Here is a 22,792-nt window from a genome sequence, read left to right as displayed (position 1 = left end):
CTCGACATCTTTCTAAAAGCTAGCTGATCACTTGTCATTGCTTGAGGGTGGCCTGGAGTCTGGTTATGACATTCTGTTGATAGGCTGCCCTGTTCCTTTCAAGGCCATTGCTGTAAACTGACAAATGCAGGTAATTATAGCTATGTCTAGAGGGCTAAGCGCAGTCCAAAGGAGATCGCAACTCCTTGTAAATTTCAGGATGCAGCTAGTGACTGGCTTTATAATTTTAATGGTATTTCACACCTATAATTAACAGAATTTGGGTGTGTGTGTTAATTAAGTGGTAATTTTTGAGAATTTAACGTGTGTGGCTATAAATTCTAATCCTATCTTTTCATTCAATTAACTGGAAGATTGACAAATGATCGATTGGAAAAAGAAAAAGCTGAACTTCTCTATCAACTCCAAGTCTGCAAGAAGCAAACAGCTGCAGTTGCAGAAGGCAGCGGCAGCACCAGAATTGGTAACCCTTCCACACAGTTCTCAACTTCCATATCTAAACTGCACAGTGCTGAACAAGTATATAATCTGACCGGTTTTCTATATTTTCACTTAACCTGACATCTATTTAGCACGTATGCAAGATGGTTTACTAAGATGTACTTGACAATATGGCACAACCAAACTAGCCTTCCTTTCCAAAGCATGAGAGATCAGTGGAGTGGTGGAGAGAGTGAAGTTAACAAGGGTGGGAAAGTGGGCTGAGGAAGGCCATATACCCTGTAGACTGTCACTGTTACATGCCACCTTGGTTGTACCGATCCAGCATAACCTATACAGGTGGACTTTCCCTTTGATTTCATGCATCACAAGGTACTTTTGGAGATTTAATGTAAGGAAATGGGATGGGGATGCCTGCCGCAGATTCTCTTATCCTGGACGCTGATTTGTGAATTTTCCTTCCCTGTTACAGGTCAGGCTTTTAATCACCATTCTCCCTTTCAGTGGATGTTATGACCTCACTAGAAACAAGCTGTAGGCTGAGTAATCCAAACGGGCATGGCCCAAAATTGCTGGGTTGTAAGAGGGCATAAGTGCCATTCTTACCAGGGTGGGTGGCAGAAACTAACCCATCTGATCCAGGAATCTGACTACTTAAACCAGAGCTTTTAAATCTTGGAAGGAGGTGTGAATACAATCTCAGTTTTCAGCTTCTCATCACTATGTCATGAAGGTGCCTACCAATGTGCCAGAAACAGCAACAACCTGTATTTATATTGTGGCTTTAAATAATAAAACATCTCAAAGTGTTAAAAGTACTGCAGATGTTGGAATTCCGAAATAAAAACAGAAAATGCTAGAAAAAAGCAGCAAGTCTGGCAGCATCTGTGGAGAGAGAAACCAAGTTAACAATTCAAATCCGTATAGCTCTGAAGAAGAGTCGTGCAAACTCGAGACAGTAACTCTGTTTCTCTCTCTACAGATGCTGCCAGACCTGCTGAGTTTTTCCTGCATTTTCTGTTTTTATCCCAAAGTATTTCACAGGCGGATTATCCAAACTACATCTGACACCGAGCTGCATAAGGAGATATTAGGACAGGTGACCAAAAGCTTAGTCAAAGACAAAGGTTTTAAGGAGCCTCTTAAAGGAGGAAAGAGAGTTAGAGAGTTTAGGGAGAGAATTCCAGACCTTAGGGCCCTGGCACCAGTGGTGGAGTGATTAAAATCGAAGATGCTAAAGAAGCCAGAGTTGGAGGAGCACAGATATCTCTGAGGGTTGTAGGTTTGAGGAAAGCCTAGAATTACCCATTCACATGAACATAAGATACAAAATCTAATTCACACATGAATTACAAAGCTTCATGATCAGTGATATAATGTTTGCTGTGTATTCCTGTTACAGCTTGTGATGATGTATTAGACAGAAAAGACAAACCGATGAATGAACTAGTGGAATTGCAAACACAACTCAAGGCATCAGATCTGGAGAAACAACAACTGCAGGTAAGCAGCCTGGCTGAGTTCAGTAAACTCTCAGCAATACTTTACACCGTGTGAGATACATGGCTGGAACTTTTTAAATCACACTGGTGTCAGACTACACAGCGAGTTGTTGTGATCTGGAATGCACTGCCTCAAAGGCTAGTGAAAGCAAATTCAATAAGAAATTTCAAAAAGGGATCAGGTAAATACTTAAAAAGAGGAAAACAAGTTGGCGCTATGAGGAAAGAGCAGAGGGTCTAATCGGAAAGCTCTTTCAAAGAGCCGGCACTGACATGATGGGGCAAATGGCCGCCTCCTGTGATGCATCATGTATAATTTTTACAAGCATGTTGTGTGTTTGTACGTGAACTTCAGCTATCAGAAATTGAACCTGAGTGTTGGTTCCTGGTGAGCTTTACTCATCTAATCGTTATAATCTCTGCACTAATTAAACTGTCTGCATTTATTTTGGATTAATGAGGTATAGATATCTAACACAACTTCACCATCTGAAAAGCCCATCTCGTATTTATATTCTCAGCAAGACTGCTCCCATAATGAACCTCGTAAAATTGCTTAAAGCTGATGAGCAATTCCAAATTTTTGTATTTTAGCAGAGCAGTACAGAATCTGCACCTTCCTATTAAACAGCACAATATTTCTGAAGGTCTTTGATTGTTGCCTAGTCATATTGCCTACTGATTGGATGGGTAAAACAGCACCAACCAGAATTTCTTTTTATTGGCAGTCAAGACACCACCCATCACTCAATCTTAGCTGCCCTGATTATTATGGAAAAAACAGGTAGAAGCTTGAATGTAACCAGATGTAACAGCAACTAGAATAAGACTGGAATTAAAGATTTTTTTATTCATTCAGGGGACATAAGCATTGCTGGCAAGGCCAATATTTATTGCCCATCTATAAACGCCCTCAAAGTTAGCACTGAATCACCTTTTTAAACCAATGCAGTCGATGAGGTGTAGGTACACCCACCGTGCTGTTAGGGAGGAAGTTCCAAGATTTTGACCCAGCTTTGATGAAGGAATGGCTGGTATATGTCCAATGGGGTATGACTTAGAGAGGAAGTCAGAGATGATGGTCTTCCCAGGCACCTGATACCCATGGTGGTGTTGGTCGCAGCTGAAGAGGTCAGTCAGAAGCCAGTTTGAACGAGGTTAGTGATGTGGGCATCATTGGCAAAGTCAGTACTTATTGCTCTTTCCTTTGCCCTTGAGAAGGTGGTGGTGAGCCACCTTGAAACCTGAGTGGCTTGCTTATTGAAGTTAAGAATCAACCACATTGATGTGGACTGGAGTCACGTACAACAGTCCAGGTAAGGACAGTTGATTTCTTTCCCTAAAGAACATTTTTTGATTGGCATAAAAACCCATCTGGTTCACTAATTTCATGGTCACCATTACTGATACTAGCTTTTTAATTCCAGATGTATTTAATTGAATTTAAATTCCCCAGTTGCTGCAGCGGGATTTGAACTCATGTCTGTAGATCTTTAGTCCAGGCCTCTGAATTACTCATCCTGTAACATAACCACTATGCTCACTTTTGCTGTTTGGAAGTAGAAGCTGGGGCAGTTTCTAGAGGGCAGTGTGAAGGGGCAGGCGTTGGTGAAACCGGGTCACCAAACTTATAAGGATTTGTTAGCAGAAAACTGGCTATATTCATTGGAATTGTATTATTCTCTATTGACACTGTAATATAGTGTATTACAGCTGGAATCTTGAACATTAAAGAAAAATCACAGGAAAGTATCTTCAGAATGGCAAGAAAATCAGAATTCAATCCCACTAATAAGTTTTATTAAAAGTTCCCAAATTGTTTTAAACTTTATTTACACAATAATCTAATTATCCTCTTGGTTTCTAGGAAGAAATAAAGAGGTTGAAAAAGGAACTCAAGAACTTTGACCCTTCCTTTTTTGAAGAGCTTGAGGACTTGAAATTCAACTACAATCAGGAAGTTAAACGGAACATTCTTCTTGAAGAACAACTAAAGAAACTAGCGGAGCAGTTTGGAGTCCAAGTGACTATTCCAGAAAATGTTTCCATTGATTAAGATGTGTCACAAAGATATTAGCGAACAGCTATCACCATTCAAATTAGTTCATTGTTACAGTTGTTGAATTTGATGTCTCTCAAAACAAAATCTATTTAAGTCTTTCAAGTGCATCCTTAACTGAAATAATTTATAATACTTCAGAGCCTCTCAGACCTGCTCCACCATTCAGTCAGATCATGCCTGATCTGTACACCTCCATTTACCCACCTTTGCTCCATATCCGGAAGATACAATTACCCAACAAATATCTATTAATCTCAGTTTTGAAAGCTCCAGTTGTCCCCAGCAGTCACAGCCTTTTGGAGGAAGAGTTCCAGATTTCTACCACCTAACTTTGCTTCACTTATTTACCAATCACTGTGAGGCTGTTTTACTTTCTCAGTTTAAGGGAGATTAATGTCCAGAAGAGGGGGGAAGTGAGGAAGGAGAAGCAAATACAAAGATTTTTTTCATTAATCCAAAACTCTGTTTCCTTAACTTGGTGGGGGTTTTAAAGTTTGTGTTTTTCACTTTCCCATGGAGACCAAATATTTCAGATCTTTGACATAAAAGCTGCAGTGACATTTGTTACTGGTCCATTTAGAAAGCAGACTCTGCTGAAAGGAACATCGTGAAGGAGCCATGTTGCTTCTCACTTCAGACAGTTCCTCTCTGGGATTCCTAAGTTTGTCCATTAATATGATTCCCATAACTGACATCAACAAAGCAAATCCCAGCTGAGTGGTGAATCCCCTCTTGGTAGTCATGGTCCAACCCATTTACCCAACAGAACACTCAGCCCTCAACAGTATCGTCAGGAAGAAGGTAGCAGCGCATTTTTATTTGAAATCGACCACAGATTCTTCCCACCCTTCTAACTGAAGGACAAAGTTTGTGAGTGACAACCTAGTGTCAGCGCAGTAACTTTGTTAGTGAGACCGCTGGAGAATAAGTTAGGGTCCGTAATGGAGGTGGAAGTTTACAGGCTGGTCCATTCAGCTGTTTTCTAAGGAATAATGCTATATCCTGTCACATGTCTGACAGTCACATCTTTCTTGTACCGTCTTGTGGAAGTACAAGCTGATTGGCACACCTCTCCCCCGCCACCAGCTCCCCCCCCCCCCCCCCCCAACAATTCTTTGTTTCGGTTGCCCGCAACCCATTTGCACGTTATGCTGATTGTGCACATAATGACACATTTGCCCTCAAATATAGACACAAACAGAGACACACGCACACACAAACATACAGGAACAGGGACTGATGATACATTTAGAGATTGAAGATTTGCTCTGCAAATTCTCACTCAGTACTGGAATAGCTGTTTATTGGTCATTACTTTTAGCTGAGGACAGCATCCAGAATATTTTGTGTAAACAAAGATTCTAATCACCTATTTTTCAAAATATTACTAAGTAGTCACATTGAAGAAAAATGAAAAGTATTTTCGTAGAGTTTATTTATACGTATTAGATCATTTCTTGTACTGTTGAGATTTCTATAGTAGAAGGTTTTGTTATTTATTACATGTCATTTACAATTGAAAATAGGTCATAGAGGGAGTTTAGCTCTATCTAATTTGGGGAGTGTTTGATGCTGACATTTGAAAGGAGAATGTTTTCCATTTCCTAACACAAACATTTCTCATTTTTATTAAAAAGAGTAATATTAAAATTTTATTGAGGTAACACGCTGTAATATCTGGTATGGAAGTTGAATCTTTGTGGATGGTTTTATACATGGAACAGAATGCAATGTGTACATACTTTTGAAACCAAATGAACAAAACCATTATTTATTTACGGTGTCACTTAGATAAACTGATGAGTCTGAAGGAATAGCAATTTGGTTGGGATACTCATTCGCCCAAGTTATGATATAAAATGGGTGAATACCATCACCTGCTTTTCCCTGTTTAGCTCCTATTTGCAAACATCCCCAATTTAAAACCCCTCTGATTCACAATGAGCATCACCAGCCAGAGTCTTTCCTCCTGACTATGAAAAGTATGTTTATACTCTTGATACCAATCTTAACTCTCTACCTATAGGTGAATGTTGCTTATCAGCAGATCTCAAGAACACTGTAAAGGGCTCTTTACTCATTGACAACGGAACTGCCCTGCACATTAACCTTCACCAGCACCAGATTAGGAAGAAGGAATCACCCTGTTGCTAATGTAACTTTTAAAATAGAGTTCAAATAATTCCACTTTGACAAGCTTTGAAAATCCAACTTGGAAAAAGGCCAGGAAAAATGGTTCCACAGTATTCTATAATTGAGTATAATTATGGGAGCAATGTCTCTTCAACATCCCTGCTTGTAATCCTGCAAAAACTTAACTCCTGTACCTTCAAAACACATTGACCATGTCTCCCCAGCACTGACTCCTTTTTCCCTTATCTGGGTGCCTTGCTTTTAACTCTCCCAGCCCTATAACACACTGAGATCTCGGCACTCCTTAATTTCTGACCTCTTGTGTATCCGTTAATTTAAATTGCTCCACTATTGGTGGCTGTGCCTTCAGCTGCCAGGGCCTAAAGCTCTGGAATTCCCTCCCTAAACTCCTTCAGCTCTTCCTCCTCCTTTAAGACACTCCTTAAAACATACCTCTTCAACCAAGCTTTTGATTATCTGCCCTGGTATCTCCTCATATGACTCGCTGTCAAATTTTCTTTGATAATCACTCCTATCAGGGACCTTGGGCATTTTGCTATGTTAAAGGTGCTATATAAATACAAGTTGTTGCTTCCAGTGTGTAGGCACAATATGTTCCCAATGTTATTTTCAGTAAATGGAACTGAGCAGAACCTTGAAGTGAAGCTCCCCGAGAAGGCAGCTACTGTTTCCTTTTATTCATTCACAGGATGTGGGCTTTGCTGGCTGGGCCAGCATTTATTGCCCATCCCTAGCTGCCCTTGAGAAGGTGTTGGTGAGCTGCCTTCTTGAACCACTGCAGGCCATGTGGTGTAGGTACACCCACAGTGCTGTTAGGAAGGGAGTTCCAGGATTTTGACCCAGCGACAGTGAAGGAACGGCGATATATTTCCAAGTCAGGATGGTGAGTGACTTGGAGGGGAACTGCCAGGAGGTGGTGTTCCCATCTATCTGCTGCCCTTGTCCTTCTAGATGGTAGTGGTCGTGGATTTGGAAGGTGCTGTCAGAGGAGCCTTGGTGAATTCCTGCAGTGCATCTTGTAGGTGGTACACACTGCTGCTACTGTCCATCGGTGGTGGAGAGAGTGAATGTTTGTGGATGTGGTGCCAATCAAATAGGCTGCTTTGTCCTGGACAGTGTCCAGCTTCTCGGGTGCTGTGGAAGCTGCACTCATCCAGGCAAGTGGGGAATATTCCATCACACTCCTGACTTGTGCCTTGTAGATGCTGGACAGGCTTTGGGGTGTCAGGTTGTGAGTTACTTGTCACAGGATTCCTAGCCTCTGACCCGGTCTTGTAGCCACAGTATTTATATGGCTAATTCAGTTTCTGGTCAATGGTAACCCCCATGTTGATAGTGGGAGATTCAGTGATGGTAATGCCATTGAACGTCCAGGAGCGATGATTAGATTCTCTCTTGTTGGAGATGGTCATGGCCTGGCACTCGTGGGGCATGAAAGTTACATGCCACTTGTCAGCCCAAGCCTGGATATTGTCCAGGTCTTGCAACTCCTCAGATATTGAAGTAGTCCATGTCCAAATGCAGTGAGTGGTGCTGAACATTGTGCAATTATCAGCGAATATCCCCACTTCTGACCTTTAGATGGAAGGAAGGTCATTGATGAAGCAGCTGAAGATGGTTGGGCCTAGGACACTACTCTGCGGAACTCCTTCAGTGATGTCCTGGAGCTGAGATGACTGACCTCCAACAACCACAACCATCTTCCTTTGTGCTAGGTATGACTCCAACCAGTGGAGAGTTTTCCCCCTGATTCTCATTGACTCCAGTTTTGCTAGGGCTCCTTGATGCCACACTCGGTCAAATGCGGCCTTGATGTCAAGGGCAGTCACTCTCACCTCACCTTGGGAGTTCGGCACCTTTGTCCATGTTTGAAGCAAGGCTGTAATGTCAGGAGCTGAGTGACCCTGGTGGAACCCAATTGGGTATCAGTGAGCAGGTTATTGCTAAGCAAGTGCTGCTTGATAGCATTGTTGATGACCCCTTCCATTACTTTACTGATGATTGAGAGTAGACTGATGGGGCGGTAATTGGCTGGGTTGGATTTGTCCTGCTTTTTATGTACAGGACAAACCTGGCAATTTTCCATATACCACATGGGTAGATGCCAATGTTGTAGCTGTACTGGAACAGCTTGGCTAGGGGCGCTGCAAGTTCTGGAGCACAAGTCTCCAGTACTATTGCTGGAATATTGTCCGGACCCATAGCTTTTGCAGTATCCAGTGCCTTCAGCCATTTCTTGATATCATGTGGAGTGAATCAAATTAGCGGAAGACAGTCATCTGTGATGCTGGGGACCTCCAGAGAAGGCCAAGATGGATCATCCACTCGGCACTTTCAGCTGAAGATTTTAACAAATGCTTCAGCCTTATCTTTTTCACTGATGTGTTGGGCTCCCCCATCATTGAGGATGGGGATATCTGTGGAGCCTCCCCCTCCAGTGAGTTGTTTAATTGTCCACCACCATTCACGACTGGATGTGGCAGGACTGCAGAGTTTAGATTTGATCCGTTGGTTGTGGGATTGCTGAACTCTATCTATCACTTGCTGCTTATGCTGTATGGCATGCAAGTAGTCCTGTGTTTAGATTCATAGGTATGCCTGGTGCTGCTCCTGGCATGCCCTCTTGCACTCTTCTTTGAACCAGGGTTGATACCCTGGCTTGATGGTAATGGTAGAGTGGGGAATATTCCGGGCCATGAGATTACAGTTTGTGTTTGAGTAAAATTCTGCTGCTGCTGATGGCCCACAGCGCCTCATGGATCCCAGTCTTGAGTTGCTAGATCTGTTCGAAATCTATACCATTTAACATGGTGGTAGTGCCACACAACACGATGGAGGGTGTCCTCAATGTGAAGGCAGGACTTCATCTCCACAACAACTGTGAGGTGGCTACTCCTACTGATGCTGTCATGGACCCATGAGTACATTCTGCACCCTCGCCACCCTCAATGCTTCCACCAAGTGGTGTTCAACATGGAGTAGCACTGATTCATCAGCTAGAGAGGGCAGTACGTGGTAATCATCAGGAGGTTTCCTTGCCCATGTTCGACCTGATACCATGAGACTTAATGGGGTCCAGAGTCGATGTTGAGGACTCCCAGGGCAACTCCCTCCCAACTGTATACCACTGTGCCACCACCTCTGCTGGGTCTGTCCTGCTGGTGGGACAGGACATTCCCAGGGATGGTGATGGTGGTGTCTGGGACATTATCTGTAAGATATGATACCATGAGGATGACTGTGTCAGGCTGTTGCTTGACTAGTCTGTGAGACAGCTCTCCCAATTTTGGCACTAGCCCCATGTTAGTAAGCAGAATGTTGTAGGGTCGACAGGGCTGAGTTTGTTGTTGTCGTTTCCGGTTCCAAGGTCGATGTTGGTTGGTCTCTCCGGTTTCATTCCTTTTTTGAGACTTTGTAGCGGTTTGATACAACTGAGTGGCTTGCTCAGCCATTTCAGAGCCAACCACATTGCTGTGGGTCAGGAGTCACATGTAGGCCAGACCAGGTAAGGATGGCAGATTTCCTTCCCTAAAGGACATTTGTGTCTTGATCCTTATGCAGCAATTCCTATTTGTGAAGGCAACAAGTATTTTGGCTCTCGTAAAATGTGTTTTCAATGAATAGGCAGGAAACTGAACTGATGAATTGAATAAATTTTAAAAAGTTGCTTTTACATTATATACCTATGGGCCAAGCCCTGGAAAATGGGATTAGTGTCGTCAGATCTTTGTTGACCGGTGTGGAAACAATGGGCCGAATGGTGTCCTTCTGTGCTGTATATAAGTCTATAGCACTGTCTCACATCAATTGGATGTCCCAAAGTGCTTTCCAGCCAATTAACAGCAAGATCCCACAAAAAAAAAGCAATGAAATAAACAAACAGTTCATCTGTTCTAGGTGTTGGCTGAGGGCTAAGTATTGGCCTCGACACCAGGGAGAACACTGCTGCTCTTGGAAATAGTGTGGCGGGATCAGGATGATCCTGAGAGGGCAGACGGAACATCGATTTTTACATCTCATCCAAAAGACAGCACCTCTAAAAGTGTTACACGCCCCCAGTACTGGCTCTGAAGTTTTACTTCAGAAAAAGAAAACGCTAAACATCTTTCAATCCGCAATTAATTTAAGGTTTACTTGAGCTGAATGGCAGTACTTTGAAAGGAATCAAAAAGTAAAATGATACACGTCTTTCATACAGTCCCAACCTGACATGATCCAAACTTCACGAGTGGTGCTAGCTAGCTGTAGACCATTGTGTTTGGAATGTGTTCAAAATCATGCTTTGTTTTAATCGAGTCACTAAGGAAAAACTTTCCAGTGGCAGAAAGTTGCTGCCCAGATGACAAAGATTTCAGGTAATTGGCAAAAGAACCTCTCTATCTTTCTCTTTCTAGCAGCCCCTTGAAGCGACAATGACACTTGCCATGGAGCCTGTGGCAAGAACATGCATGGAGTCTTTTAACAGGGGGAGGCTGTTGCGCTGCAGCTACCACACGGTTCTGGTTTATCGCCTTACCGTCTGCTATAGGGGTTTGGAAGGGTTTGCAGGTTGATAATCTCTCTGTTTGGCTGCATTATGAATGTACCTTTCTTTCCATCAAGTCCTGGGGTGGGATTAATTACCTCGTTCTACCAAAGAGTCAGCACAAGCACAATGAGCCAAATGTCATCCTTCTGTGCTGTCTCATTCTATGATGTAAAGACTGGCTCAAACAATCCACAATACTGCAGTTAACACTGAATCTCCAGTACTACCATATAAAGATACTTCTTATCCAGGAAAATAAATGAAATGAAATGAAATGATCAATATTCGAAAAAGAATTTTTTTTTTTCAGTGGCAACCTCTTCAAAAGCATTGCCTGGGTTAATTGTGATTTCAATTAGTATTTGCCATTTGAGGTTTGCAGAAGCAATAACTGAATATAAAACTGGGGTAGATGGAAGTCACAGCCAAGAAGTGCCACCTCGAAGGTTATGGGCAGTAGATGCATGGGAACAGTATCACCTGCAAGTCCTCCTTCAAGTCACTCACCATCCTGACTTGGAACTATATCACCGTTTCTTCACCGTCACTGTGATAACTAGACACTTGGAAATTAATGATATGATCAGGCAGCATCAATGTGGATTTATGAAGGGCAACTAGGGATGCCTTTAGTATCCAAAAATCTATCGATTTCTGTCTTGAACATGCTCAATGATTGAGCTTCCACAGCCCTCAAGAGCAACTAGGGATGGGCAATAAATGTTGGCCCTGCCAGCAAAGCTCACATCCCGTGAATGAATGGAAAAAAAAGAAAGGGAAATTATGTTTGACAAACCTGTTGGATTTTTTTGGAATGTTACTGGTAACCAGTGGATGTGGTGTATTTAGATTTTCAGGAGGCTTTTGATAAGATCCCATACATGTTCATAAACAAAATTAGAGCACATGAGATTGGGGATAATACGCTGGTATGGACTGAGAATTAGTTAACGGACAGAAAACAGAGTAGGAATAAACAGGTCATTCTCAGGATGGCAGGCTGTTACTAGTGGGGTACCGCAAGGATCAGTGCTGGGGCCACAGCCATTCATAATCTATATAAGCGATTTGGATGTAGGGACCATATGAAATATTTCCAAGTTTGCTGATGGCACAAAACTAGATGAGAATGTAAATTGCGAGGCGGATGCAAGGAAACTTCAAGGGGACTTGGACAGGCTACAGAATGGGCAAGAACATGGAGATGGAATATAATCTGAATAAGTGTGAAGTTATGCACTTTGATAGAAAAAACAAAAAAGCAGAGTATTTCTTAAACGGTGAGAGGTTGGGAAGTGTTGATGTCCAAAGGGACCTGATTGCTCTTGTTGCTAAGTCACTAAAAACCAGTGTGAAGCTGCAGCTAGCAAATAGGAAAGCCTTGGTGAGACTGTGTCTGGAATATTGTGTATAATTTTGATCTCCTTATAGGGAAGGATATACTTGCCATGGAGGGTGTGCAAAGGTTTTTTTACGCAGAGGGTAGTGGGTGTCTGGAATTTGCTGCCCAAGTTGGTGGTAGAGGCAGAAACTTTAAACTCTTTTAAAAAGTACCTGGATCTGCACCTACAGTGCTGTAAGCTGCAGGGCTATGGGCCGGGTGCAGGAAAGTGGGATTAGAAAGGGCACCTGGGTGTCCTCGGGCTGGCATGGACAAGATGGGCCGAATGGCCTCCTTCTGTGCTGTAACTTTTCTATGGTTCACCAGACTGATTCCTAGGATGGCAGGATGATTGTCTTATGAGGAGATATTAAGGAGGCTGGCCCTATATTCTCTTGAGTTTCAAAGAATGAGGTGATCTCATTGAAACTTACAAAATTCTTACAGGGTGTGACAGGGTGGATATGGATAGGGTGTTTCCCGTGGCTGGTCAGTCCAGAACCAGCGGACACTGTCTCAGAATAAGGGGTAGGCCATTTTGGACTGAGATGAGGAGGAATTTCTTCACTCAGAGGGTGGTGAATCTTTGGAATTCTCTACCCCAGAGGGCTGTGGAAGCTCAAACATTGAGCATGTTCAAAACCGAGATGGATAGATTTCTAGATATTAATGACATCAAGGGATATGGGTTAGTGGCGTTGAGGTAGATGATCAGCCATGATCTAATTGAATGGCGAAACAGGCTCCATGGGCCAAATGGCCTACTCCTGCTCCTCTGTCCTATGTTCCTATCATGAATAAAAAAGCTTTTTTTTTTAAAAAAAGAACTTTAGAAAACATTTTCTCCAGCAGAGAGTGGAGAATTAGGAATCACTAATACACTGTAAATAACACTGCGGTGACTGAACCAAGTTTCCAATCCTACAAACCAAGGGCAAGGTTTAATACATGCATTTTTCCAAAAGCAACACATCCAAGTTACAGATTTTTAAAGATAGAAATAGCAGCAACACACTGCATTAAAATACAAAAATCTAACAGTCTGTCAATGTTTACATGCATGGACCTAGCAGGATAGTATAGTTTTGAGGAAATAAGTCTGGTTCAATGTAGTGTTTGGATCATTAATCTTAAACTATCAAACATGGACTTTGTTCACCCACCTGGTCGAAATGGTAGTTAACCCACCAACATAAATAAGTCGTGTAAATAGCTTGTGCCAGCTTTGGGATTTTCCTTCACATAATTATATATGACTATTTTTACATTAAAATGTTGCAGCTCACCATTTTCAGTTCATGTAAAAAGAAATGTTTTAACATTCTGGTTTGCAACATTCCATGGGCAGGGACTGAGAGCAAAGACATCATCACGGCGGACCTAACAGTCCAACCACAGTCCCACAATCCTATTAACACACAAGCCACTGCTGCCTTTCAAACGCCAACCTGCTGAACTGGAATTTCATGACTAATGCAGTAAAGTATTAATTTTCAACGTCTTCCCAGTGAATGTCTTTGAAGTAGTCAAACTGCTTCCCGTTGAGCCTTGCAAAGACCAGAAACGATGACTTCGTTTCAAGATCGCACTCGTACTCAGTTAGATCAACATTAATGGATAAAGGGCGGGCAGTCAAATACGGGTCTGGCACTGGCCACTGTAAACCCAAATGGTGACGATGAAGCTGGAAGTGAGGAAGATAAGCGTTAACCATTTGGAAAGGTGATCTCCAATTCACGACTGCAACATATATAAAGATGTGAAACAAAACTGAATAAAAACCCATGAGATTTGGAACTAACTCAGCATATACAGCATAGCCTCAAGGCCTCCACAGTATACAAAGCTGTGAGGACCCCCTACCATACTGATAAAAACAAGGTGAAGTCTGGGGCAACAGAGCAAGGATCCAATCACTGAGCAAATTCACTCATATAACACAGGATAATGAAATTCAAACCACACTGAAGAAAAACATGAATCACAATTTCAAGGTGCTGAAATCTACAAACCATGCATTATTTGTTTGATAAGAGTGCATAAACACAGAGGCACATTTCTCTTATCCAGAAAGCAACACATCATAGCCAAGAATAAGCGAGCAATCCAGGAGTTTAACCAGCAAAAATCTCTCAGCCTACTAACATTGGCGGAGTCCATTTGCACCCCAGCCTATGGAACACTGGTACGCTGAATCACCTAGAGTCAAGTGAGAAGCGACAGGTCCCAGTACTGAGTCCGTGTTCCCAGTAGAAATGACCTGCCTGCCTCAGGCATGAAATGTTCACCGAGTCAGCCGCTGAAGGCAGTTCTGATCCTCCATCAGGAGACATGTCACCTGGTGCTCAGCTCATGTCAAAGGAATATTAATACCTTGACTCCCATCTCAGGAGAACAGATCATTAAACAGTTTAGTACTGCCTGAATGTGTGGTGGGGGCAGATTCAATCTTGGCTCTCACAAGAAAATTGGATCGTTGTCTGAATAGAAAAAATTGGAAAGCTACAAAGAAAAGGAGAATGGGACTAGCTGAGTTGCTCTTGCAGAGAGCCAGCATGGACACACTGGGCCAAATGGCCTCCTTCTGTGCAATAACTATTCTATGATTCTAAGTATGAGCTCACGCACTCACTCAATTTTTCAATTAGAAAAAAATACACTTTATTCTAAAGCTCAAACTACAATATCAAGGATATGTCACCTTTCAGTTTTCCCAAAACAATGGTGCAGGAATTATACTCTGATCTTTCACTTACTTTGATTAATACTCCATTTGTGCAGTGCCACACAATGCCTTCGACTTTCCCCTCTGGGCTTTCCACAAACCATGAGATCAGATCCATGAGTTTAAGGGTCAGAGGTTTCTCAATCTGCAGGGATCCATGAGGAATCAGGAAATGGACAGGTCGCCTTTTGTTTCCCAGCCCTGGAGCAGGATTAAGAGTGAAGACTTGTCAGTTTCACGTTTACTAACACTTCACACATCCAACCAAGGGATTAAGATGAGGTGAAAAAAATTTGAAAAATAGTCAACCAAAACCATCACGGTGAGGAATATTCCTGCCCCACTTGCCTCTATCCAAAGTTTTTGCCAGCTGCAGTTTTGAGAAGATACTTGATAAAATGCCGGTGAAAAAAGGAACTCAAATTTATGTGGCTCCTTTCCCATTCTTAGGACATCCTAGAGTATTGACAACTAATGCATTACTTTTAACATGCTCTCACTATGAGATCAGCTGCAGCAAACTCCCACAAACAATAAACAGGATGGGAGACCAGTTAATCTCGCTATGGCTGAACTTACTTTGCTGCATCTGACTGATCTATTCTTCCATGAATGATTTTTCTCCATCTTATGTAGAAAGAAGCATTTTATTCATCCTGTATTTTTTCATAATGCTTTTGAATCAGTTTCCTCCTCTTTATCTCACCAACCCCTAACTCTCTGATCCACATTCCTTCAAACAGACACCCCTTCGGGTACCCGCTGTGATTCAGTGGGTAGCACTCTCAGCTGAGTCGGAAGGTTGCGGGTTCCGGACTTCAGCACAAAATTCAGGCAGGGGCTCCCAGTGCAGTACTGAGGAAGTGCTGATCCGGATGATGACACGCTCAACAATGCAGCACTCCTGGGATTAAGCACTCACGTCTCTGGACTGGGGACTTGAACCCGTGACTTCTTGATTCAGTGGCAAGAAGGCAACCCACGGCTGACAGGCCAAGAGGTCAGATTAAAGATAAATGACTACGCGCACAAACTAAAATAGAGTTTGCCTACCGTATGGGTTGCCGTTAATATGTGTTCCTACAAGCTCCAAGGTTTGTTCCAGAAGCTCCACTAATGGAACCATGGTAATTTCTAGAAGATTCTTCTCTGAGCAGGGTTTCAAAACCAGAGCTAATCCCGTATCATAATTCACAGTGGAAAGGTGCCAGCAGTAGGGTTTGCTCCCTTTCTCGACTGGAATCCAACCTTTGGAAATGTTTGGAGGCAAAAGGAGGAATGAAAATAAATTTCTATAAAGCCCACTTGAAGAGCCTTGAGGCAACGTCATCTAGTGACTAAAAACTTGTTTCCTCGTACCAGGAATGTGCCCGTTTTCATCTGGTTGCTGTCGACCGTTTATTTGCAGCACTCCATGGGCCGGGATCCAGGAATCGCTAACTGTCCTGAAGTCATCGTCGAGATTCCAAGTGAACTCTGAAGAGTAAAACAAACGGTGCGTGAGAGAGCCTGGAGTTACTGCACCCGATTCATGCGCAGTCACATTGCTTACAAAGTGATGGCAAGTAGGAATTAGCTAGCTACCTCCCTTCATTACTAATATTAACTATCACGTCAAATATCTGCCCTCTGTTATGACAGGTTGTTCAGTTTACTGTTTACATAAACAGTGACGCACACAAGGACTGGGATTTTCCAACCTCGGCTGGGTGCGAACATAGAAACCTAACGACAATCTGTCCAAGAACATGCATTTATAAAGCACCTTTAACAAATCAATACAAAATATTGACACCGAGCTACTTAAATAGATATTAGGGCAGATGGCAAAAATCTTGCTCAAAGGGGTATTACCGAGCGTCTCGAAGGAGGCAAGTGACGAGGAGGGGCGAGAAGGTGTAGGAAGAGAATTCCAGGGCTTAGGACCCAGGCAGCTGAAGACACGGCCGCCTATGGCGGGGTGGGGTAGGTGGACAAAGGGTTCGAGGAAGGAAGGGATCTTGGAGGGTTGTAGGGCTGGAGGAGGTCACAGAGATAATACCGAGACAACTGTGTCAATCTCAATGCCATTCCCTTTCCCTCAATACAAAACCCCAGCTCAAAGTTGAGAGATGGAGAAGGTGGGGCCCTTTCAAAACATCTCTAATACGCAAGAGTGTTTGTCTCAACTATTCACTGAAAAGAAAAGGGCCAAGTACTTTTAAAAATTGCAATAAATTGTTGCTTGAAACAGAACAGGGAGAAGGAAAAATGCTGTCATTACCGGTGCTGGTTTTGGAAGTCTGAAATTTCCTGAATCGCTTCTCTGCTTGTTTGGTAGGTTTCCTGTCCAATCGAGCCCAGAGATACGGCAAATCTGACAACATTCACAATCAAACATTAATTAACCAACTGAACTCTGCCCATTAATCAAAACGACACAGAAAGGATAAAAGTATTGGGATTTCAGAGCTTTACAGCACAAGAGAGAGGCCAGATAACTCTCTCACAGAGCTTACCACAAATTATTTGGTGAGGCGGTGCCATAGTGGTATTGTCACTGGACTAGTGCTCCAGGTGCCCAGGGTAATGCTTTGGGGACCCAGGTTCAAATCCCACCATGGCAGAAGTTGAAATTTGAATTCAATAAAAAATCCGGAATTAGAAGGTCTAACGATGACCACGAAACCATTGTCAATTATCATAAAATGCCCTTTAGGGAAAGAAATCTGCTGTTACGTGTGATTCCAATCCACAGCAATGTGGTTGACACTTAAGTGCCCTCTGAAATGGCCCAGCAAGTCACTCAGTTCTCGAGGGCAATTAGGGATGGGCAATAAATGCTGACTCAGCCAGCGATGCCCACACCCCATGAACAAATTTTTTTAAAACTGTCACAATAACCTAGTGTAGTGCATCACTGTCCAACAGGTCCAACAACAATCAAACCACGAATGGATAACCATTGAGTTCAAATGCACAGGCTATTGGCAAGTGGGATTACTGCGTGTCAAAGTACAAATACAGAAATGTAGTGAACGGCAAACAGGAAAATAGCAAACATCAGGAGGATGCAGACTGGTGAAATGGGCAGACACATGGCAAATTAAATTTAACACAGGAAAGCGTGAAGTAATTGATGTTGGAAGGAAGAATGAGGAGATGCGATAGGAACTAATTGGTACAATTCTAAAGAGGGTGCAAGATTGAATCCTGGGGCTATACATAAAGTCTTTGAATGACGCAAGAGAAGTTGAGGAGGCACATGGGATCCTCAGCTTTATAAACTGAAGCACAGAGCACAAAAGCAAGTTTTGCTAAACCTTTATAAAATTTATAGTTAAGCCTCAGCTGCAGTTTTGTGAGCCCCACACATTAGGAAGGATGTGAAGGCCTTTGAGACAGGCCAAAAGGGTTTACTACCTAAAATGTTATAAAAGTTTTAAAAATAGATTACTAGCAGTTAACATATATCTGCTAAAATGAAAGCAAAATACTGCAGACGCTGGAGATCTGAAATAAAAACAGTAAGTGCTGGAAAATCTCAGCAGGACTTCTGTGGAGAGAGAAACAGAGTTAACGTTGAATCCTTCCGAATGTCCTGCTAAATATTGTATAGATTTCTGTGCAGATTTCACACAGAATTTTTTTAATTCGTTCTTGCCAGAATTTATTGCCCATCCTTAATTGCCCTTGAGAAGATGCTGGTGAACTGCCTTCTTGAACCGCTGCAGTCTGTGTGGTGTAGGTACACCCACAGTGCTTTTTCCTGCAATGGTTGATACAACCATTTCACAGGGCAGTTAAAATTCAACCACATTGCAGTGTGTCTGCTGTCAGATGTAGAACAGACTGCGTAAGGACATTAGAGACCCTGATGTGTTTTTACGACAATTCAGTAGTTTCACGATCATTATTAATGAGACGAGCATTTATTAACGAGATGAGCTTTTTATTCCAGATTTCTAAAAAGAGACATGTTGCCGAAGCTCTTTGTCTTGCACTCATCATCAGGACAAATACAAGAATGCCAAATTTCAAACGATCACAGCAATTTATACTACAGGAGGAAAGGGTGCTGATTGGTTGGCAACTCGACTCTGACTGGCCCAGGCATTACGTTCTCCATGGCAATGAGGAGCTCTGGGCTCCCAAAGCTCAAATTCAAAAAAGGAGCAAGGATTGGATATATTCCTTTTGTTTGCGGAGAACGGGTGTGTAAGAATGCATGTCACTTCTAGCAAGCGTAAATGAGCCACGTTACGAGCTCAACTGATCATCTTAAATTGATCACTGGTGTAGCCATTAGCGCACTCAGGATTGTTCAGCAAGTGCTGCCCAATCGCGGAATCACACCTAACAGCAGACGTTTTGTTTTGGGTTTTTCAAAACACGGGATGGTTGAGTACGGTCTGTACTCTACCTATTACGAATAACCAAAGGGACAGGCTGTTTGATTCGATCAGTCAAACACTGGGACGTACGGCCTAAGTACCTGGCATCACAGCGGCAACAAAATTCATACACAATGTTGCTCAATTCTGCGGTTGGCAGAACATCTTTTTGGACTGATGGCAGCATTCTGTTAGTGGAAAATACCGCTCGCAGAGTCACTACATAATAGCATCATGGAACAGCTTCTTTAACCTGTTCTCGAGTGGTAGCACGATAACATTCTTGTGTTTGTCCTGATGAGTGCAAGGTGAAAAGCTACAGCGACATGCCTCTCTTTTCAGTGTTATTCAAGTTCTGTATTATCAAGCGACTGTTTATTCCACATTCATTAATTATTTGCCTTTAAATTCCCCCAGATGCCAGGGTGGGTTTCGAACTCATGTCTCTGGATCATTATTCCGGGCCTCTGGATCACTAGTCCAGTAATATTATCACTATGCCACTGCCTATGCTATATTGCACATTTTATCAACTTTAAAATCACTTCATTCCCTTTTTATAACTAAGGTGTGTCTGTTATGTTACCTTTGTATTTAGTGATGTAGCAGCAGGATCCGTCCACTTTCTCTGTGGCGATCGCATGGTGTATATCTGCTTCCAGTGCCTTCAAACTCAGCTCTCCAGTAGCCAAAACTCTGAAAGACTGAAAACAAGTTCATGAGTGAAGGGTCTGTCCCAATGGAGTATGAACAGGTTGGACGGAGGAAACAATCCGGTCAGTTTGGAAGTAACCACAGGGTGACCTGGTCAAATGCCTGAAGTAAAACAACTGGGCAAGCAGTTCCTACATAGGATCATAGAATGGTTACAGCACAGGAGGAGGCTATTCAGCCTGTTGTGTCTGTACTGGCCCTCTGAAGGAGCAATTCCCCTGGTGCCACTCCCCTTTTTCCTGCAAAATTTTCTTTTTCGAATAATGATCCAAATCCCTTTTGAATGCCTCAATTGCACCTGGCTCCACCACTCTCAGGCAGTGTGTTCCAGATCCTAACCACTCGCTGCATGAAAAGGTTTTTTCTCATGTCTCCATTGCTCCCTTTGCCAATTACTTAGCTCTGTGCGCTCTCATTCTCAATCCTTCCACCAATGGGAAGAGATTTTCCCTACGGACTCTGCCCAGAACCCTCACGATTTTGAATACCTCTATCAAATCTCTTCTCAGCCTTTTTCTCTCTAAGGAAACAGTTCCAACTTTTCCAATCTATCTTCATAACTGAAGTTCCTCATCCCTGTAACCATTCTCATGAATATTTTCCACACTCTCTCCAAAGCCTTCACATCCTTCCCAAAGCGTGATGCTCAAAACTGGACACAACACTCCGGTTGCTGCCGAACCAGCGTTTTATAAAGGTTTAATATAATTTCCTACACTTTTCGGAAGCATTCACAAATGGACCGCTGGTTTTGTCCAAACAAATCTTCCTTTTTTTAAAAAAACCAGATTCTCAAATAGAAAAAGCAACGGAGAGATCTGGAATTGTACGAGCGGAATCCCCAAGCACTATTCAAAGAGAAACAAGGATTTGCTGCTTCTATTCACAACAATCTTCCTCATAGAATCCTACTGCACTGAGGGCCATTCAGCCCATTGTGCCCATGTCAGCTCTTTGAATGAGTTTCCCTATTAATCCCACTCTCCCCCCCACCTCTCCCATGTCTCTGTAGCCCTACAAATTTTACATTCAGGAACTACTTTGCTCTGTTTCCATGGTTGTCCTAGCCTTTGGGATCATCTAGCTAGTCCAATGACGAATAGACAATAATTAGTCTGAGTGATCTGCTGGATTGGTTTCAATTGCCTGAGGTGGTCATAGGAGTGGGAGGCCATTTAGTCCCTTGAACCTGTTCTTTCATTCAACCAGACTGTGGCCGATCTGTGACCTCACTCCACAGACCCGCCTTTAACCCGTGCCCATTAATACCTCTGACTGGCAAAAATCTGTTAACCTCAGATTAGAAGGAGTTACAAATTTCACCGCCCTTTGTTTGTGGAAGTGTTTCCCAATTTCACTCTTCAAACGTCTAGCTCATAATTTTTAGATTTAACCCCCTTGTCCTTGTTGCTAAGGGGGGGTTTTAAGGGATATGCAGAAACTTCAAGAAGGTGCAGTTGAGGTGGAAGATCAGCTATGATCTTATCGATGGTGGAGCAGGCCCCTGAGGCCAAGTGACCTTACTCCGGCAACTTTTTTTTCCATTAAGTATGGCCAACATCCAACAAAACAATGATCTAGTCATTTATCACACTACTGGCTGTGGGAGCTTGCTGTGCACAAATTGGCTTCCACCTTACAGCAGAGGCTATATGCTTTCTAAAGCACTTCACTGGCTGTAAAGCTTTTTTTTTGGGGGGGTGGGGGGTGTGATGTGGGAAAGGCGCCATATAAATGCAAGTCTCCTTCCTCCAGGGGGGGGGGAATCTCTGATGGAATCCCTCTGGATCCTGGGCAGATTCTCAAATTAAATCAGCATCGCTGGGTGAAGGCAAGGAACAGAGAGAGGACAGAGGCTGTGGGAATTACAGTGCAAACTGGTTGAAACTAAAACCCTGCAGTTTGCACCCTTTGCTCCGGATGCGATGCTAAAGTTTAATAAGCTTAATAAATCTTGCAGTTTCCTTCCACCGGCCGCTGCTTCTTACCTGGTTGGCCCGCTTGGTTCCCGGCTCATCCCTGACCTGAGTGCTGAAAGCGCAGGGGATTTTCTGCTGCACCGAGCCCGGCTGTTGCATAGCTTCTCCCCCCCACCTACCCTCCCCGGCTGGAAGAGCGCAGAGTGCGGGGAGTAACCAGCACCAGGAGCCGGTCCGGCCTCCACCCCCGACCCCTGCACACACACACAGCGACTAAAAGCCGATTAATGCAGCCAGGAAACCAATGCAAACGCTCCAACACTCTGCACTGAGCTGCTCCGCCGATACTTGCCCCGTCTTTGCGCCTCCCCGCCCCGCCTCGCCCCCCTTTTCTTACACCGGGATATTTACACCGAATCTCCCACATTTGCTACAGTTGCCTCCCAGGCGCATGCGCATGAGCAGCTGTGTGTGTGTGTGAGTGAGAGTCTTGACCCAGCAAAAAAGAAAAGCCTCAGTGGCAACCTTGATACAGCAATACTGGCGCTAACACAGGGCTTTTTGCAGAATGGCAGCGCAACCAGACTTGAGGACGAGTGTTTAGAATGTGGAACTTGCAACACAGGCAGTGGAGGAGGCGATTTCTTTTTATTCCAAGTCAGGATGGTGAGTGGCTTGGAGGGGAACTTCCAGGTGCTGGTGTTCCCATCCATCTGCTGCCCTCGTCATTCTAGATGGTTTGGTTTCTCTTCAGATAGTATAAATCTTTCGTCTTTTACGAGATGGTCGTGGGTTTGGAAGGTGCTGTGTAAGGAGCCTTGGTGAATTCCTGCAGTGCATCTTGTAGATGGTACACACTGCCGCCACTGTGCCTCGGTGTTGGAGTGAAACAAGTGAATGTTTGTGGATGGGGTGCCAATCAAGCGGGCTGCTCTGTCCTGGATGGTGTCAAGCTTCTTGAGTGTTGTTGGAGCTGCACTCATCCAGGCAAGT

At 43.3% G+C, this 22,792-nt stretch overlaps 2 protein-coding genes across 5 annotated transcripts in view; one reads left to right on the top strand and one right to left on the bottom strand.

Moving 5' to 3' along the window:
- The window catches only part of cep290 (centrosomal protein 290), a 126,416-nt gene extending 120,737 nt beyond the window's left edge, over window positions 1–5,679 (top strand). For 2 of the 3 annotated variants that reach the window (XM_078567760.1, XM_078567759.1), the window contains 3 exons: window positions 354–463; window positions 1,844–1,944; window positions 3,811–4,137. In XM_078567760.1, the coding sequence (XP_078423886.1) occupies window positions 354–463; window positions 1,844–1,944; window positions 3,811–3,999 (400 nt within the window). In that variant the 3' untranslated portion in view covers window positions 4,000–4,137. Of the gene's footprint in view, window positions 1–353; window positions 464–1,843; window positions 1,945–3,810 lie in introns of all 3 variants that reach the window. The other variant, XM_078567761.1, reaches the window with a different exon arrangement.
- Window positions 5,680–12,983: 7,304 nt separating this feature from the next.
- rlig1 (RNA 5'-phosphate and 3'-OH ligase 1) lies at window positions 12,984–22,255 on the bottom strand. Of its 2 annotated transcripts, none has more exons than XM_078567746.1 (7): window positions 22,211–22,255; window positions 19,753–19,870; window positions 17,057–17,149; window positions 16,153–16,269; window positions 15,847–16,041; window positions 14,825–14,994; window positions 12,984–13,752 (listed from the first exon to the last, which is right to left on the bottom strand). In XM_078567746.1, exons 1-7 carry the CDS (start codon window positions 22,250–22,252, stop codon window positions 13,555–13,557), a joined length of 933 nt encoding a protein of 310 aa, XP_078423872.1. In that variant the 5' UTR covers window positions 22,253–22,255; the 3' UTR covers window positions 12,984–13,554. The 2 variants fall into 2 exon arrangements, with proteins under 2 accessions (XP_078423872.1, XP_078423871.1); XM_078567745.1 differs by having other exon boundaries at window positions 21,869–22,244.
- Window positions 22,256–22,792: the final 537 nt, after the last annotated feature.

This window comes from Cetorhinus maximus, chromosome 22, assembly GCF_964194155.1.
Source record: "Cetorhinus maximus chromosome 22, sCetMax3.hap1.1, whole genome shotgun sequence".
Taxonomy (NCBI): Eukaryota; Metazoa; Chordata; class Chondrichthyes; order Lamniformes; family Cetorhinidae; genus Cetorhinus; species Cetorhinus maximus.
This window is presented reverse-complemented; position numbering and strand designations above follow the sequence as displayed.

Coding starts and splice junctions, on each gene's coding strand:
- rlig1 (XM_078567745.1), bottom strand. CDS start 21,958: ATGCAACAGCCGGGCTCGGTGCAGCAGAAAATCCCCTGCGCTTTCAGC. Junction 19,871..21,868: donor GAACCAAGCGGGCCAACCAG/GTAAGAAGCAGC, acceptor ACTTGTTTTCAG/TCTTTCAGAGTTTTGGCTAC. Junction 14,995..15,846: donor TATTAACGGCAACCCATACG/GTAGGCAAACTC, acceptor ATCCTGCTCCAG/GGCTGGGAAACAAAAGGCGA.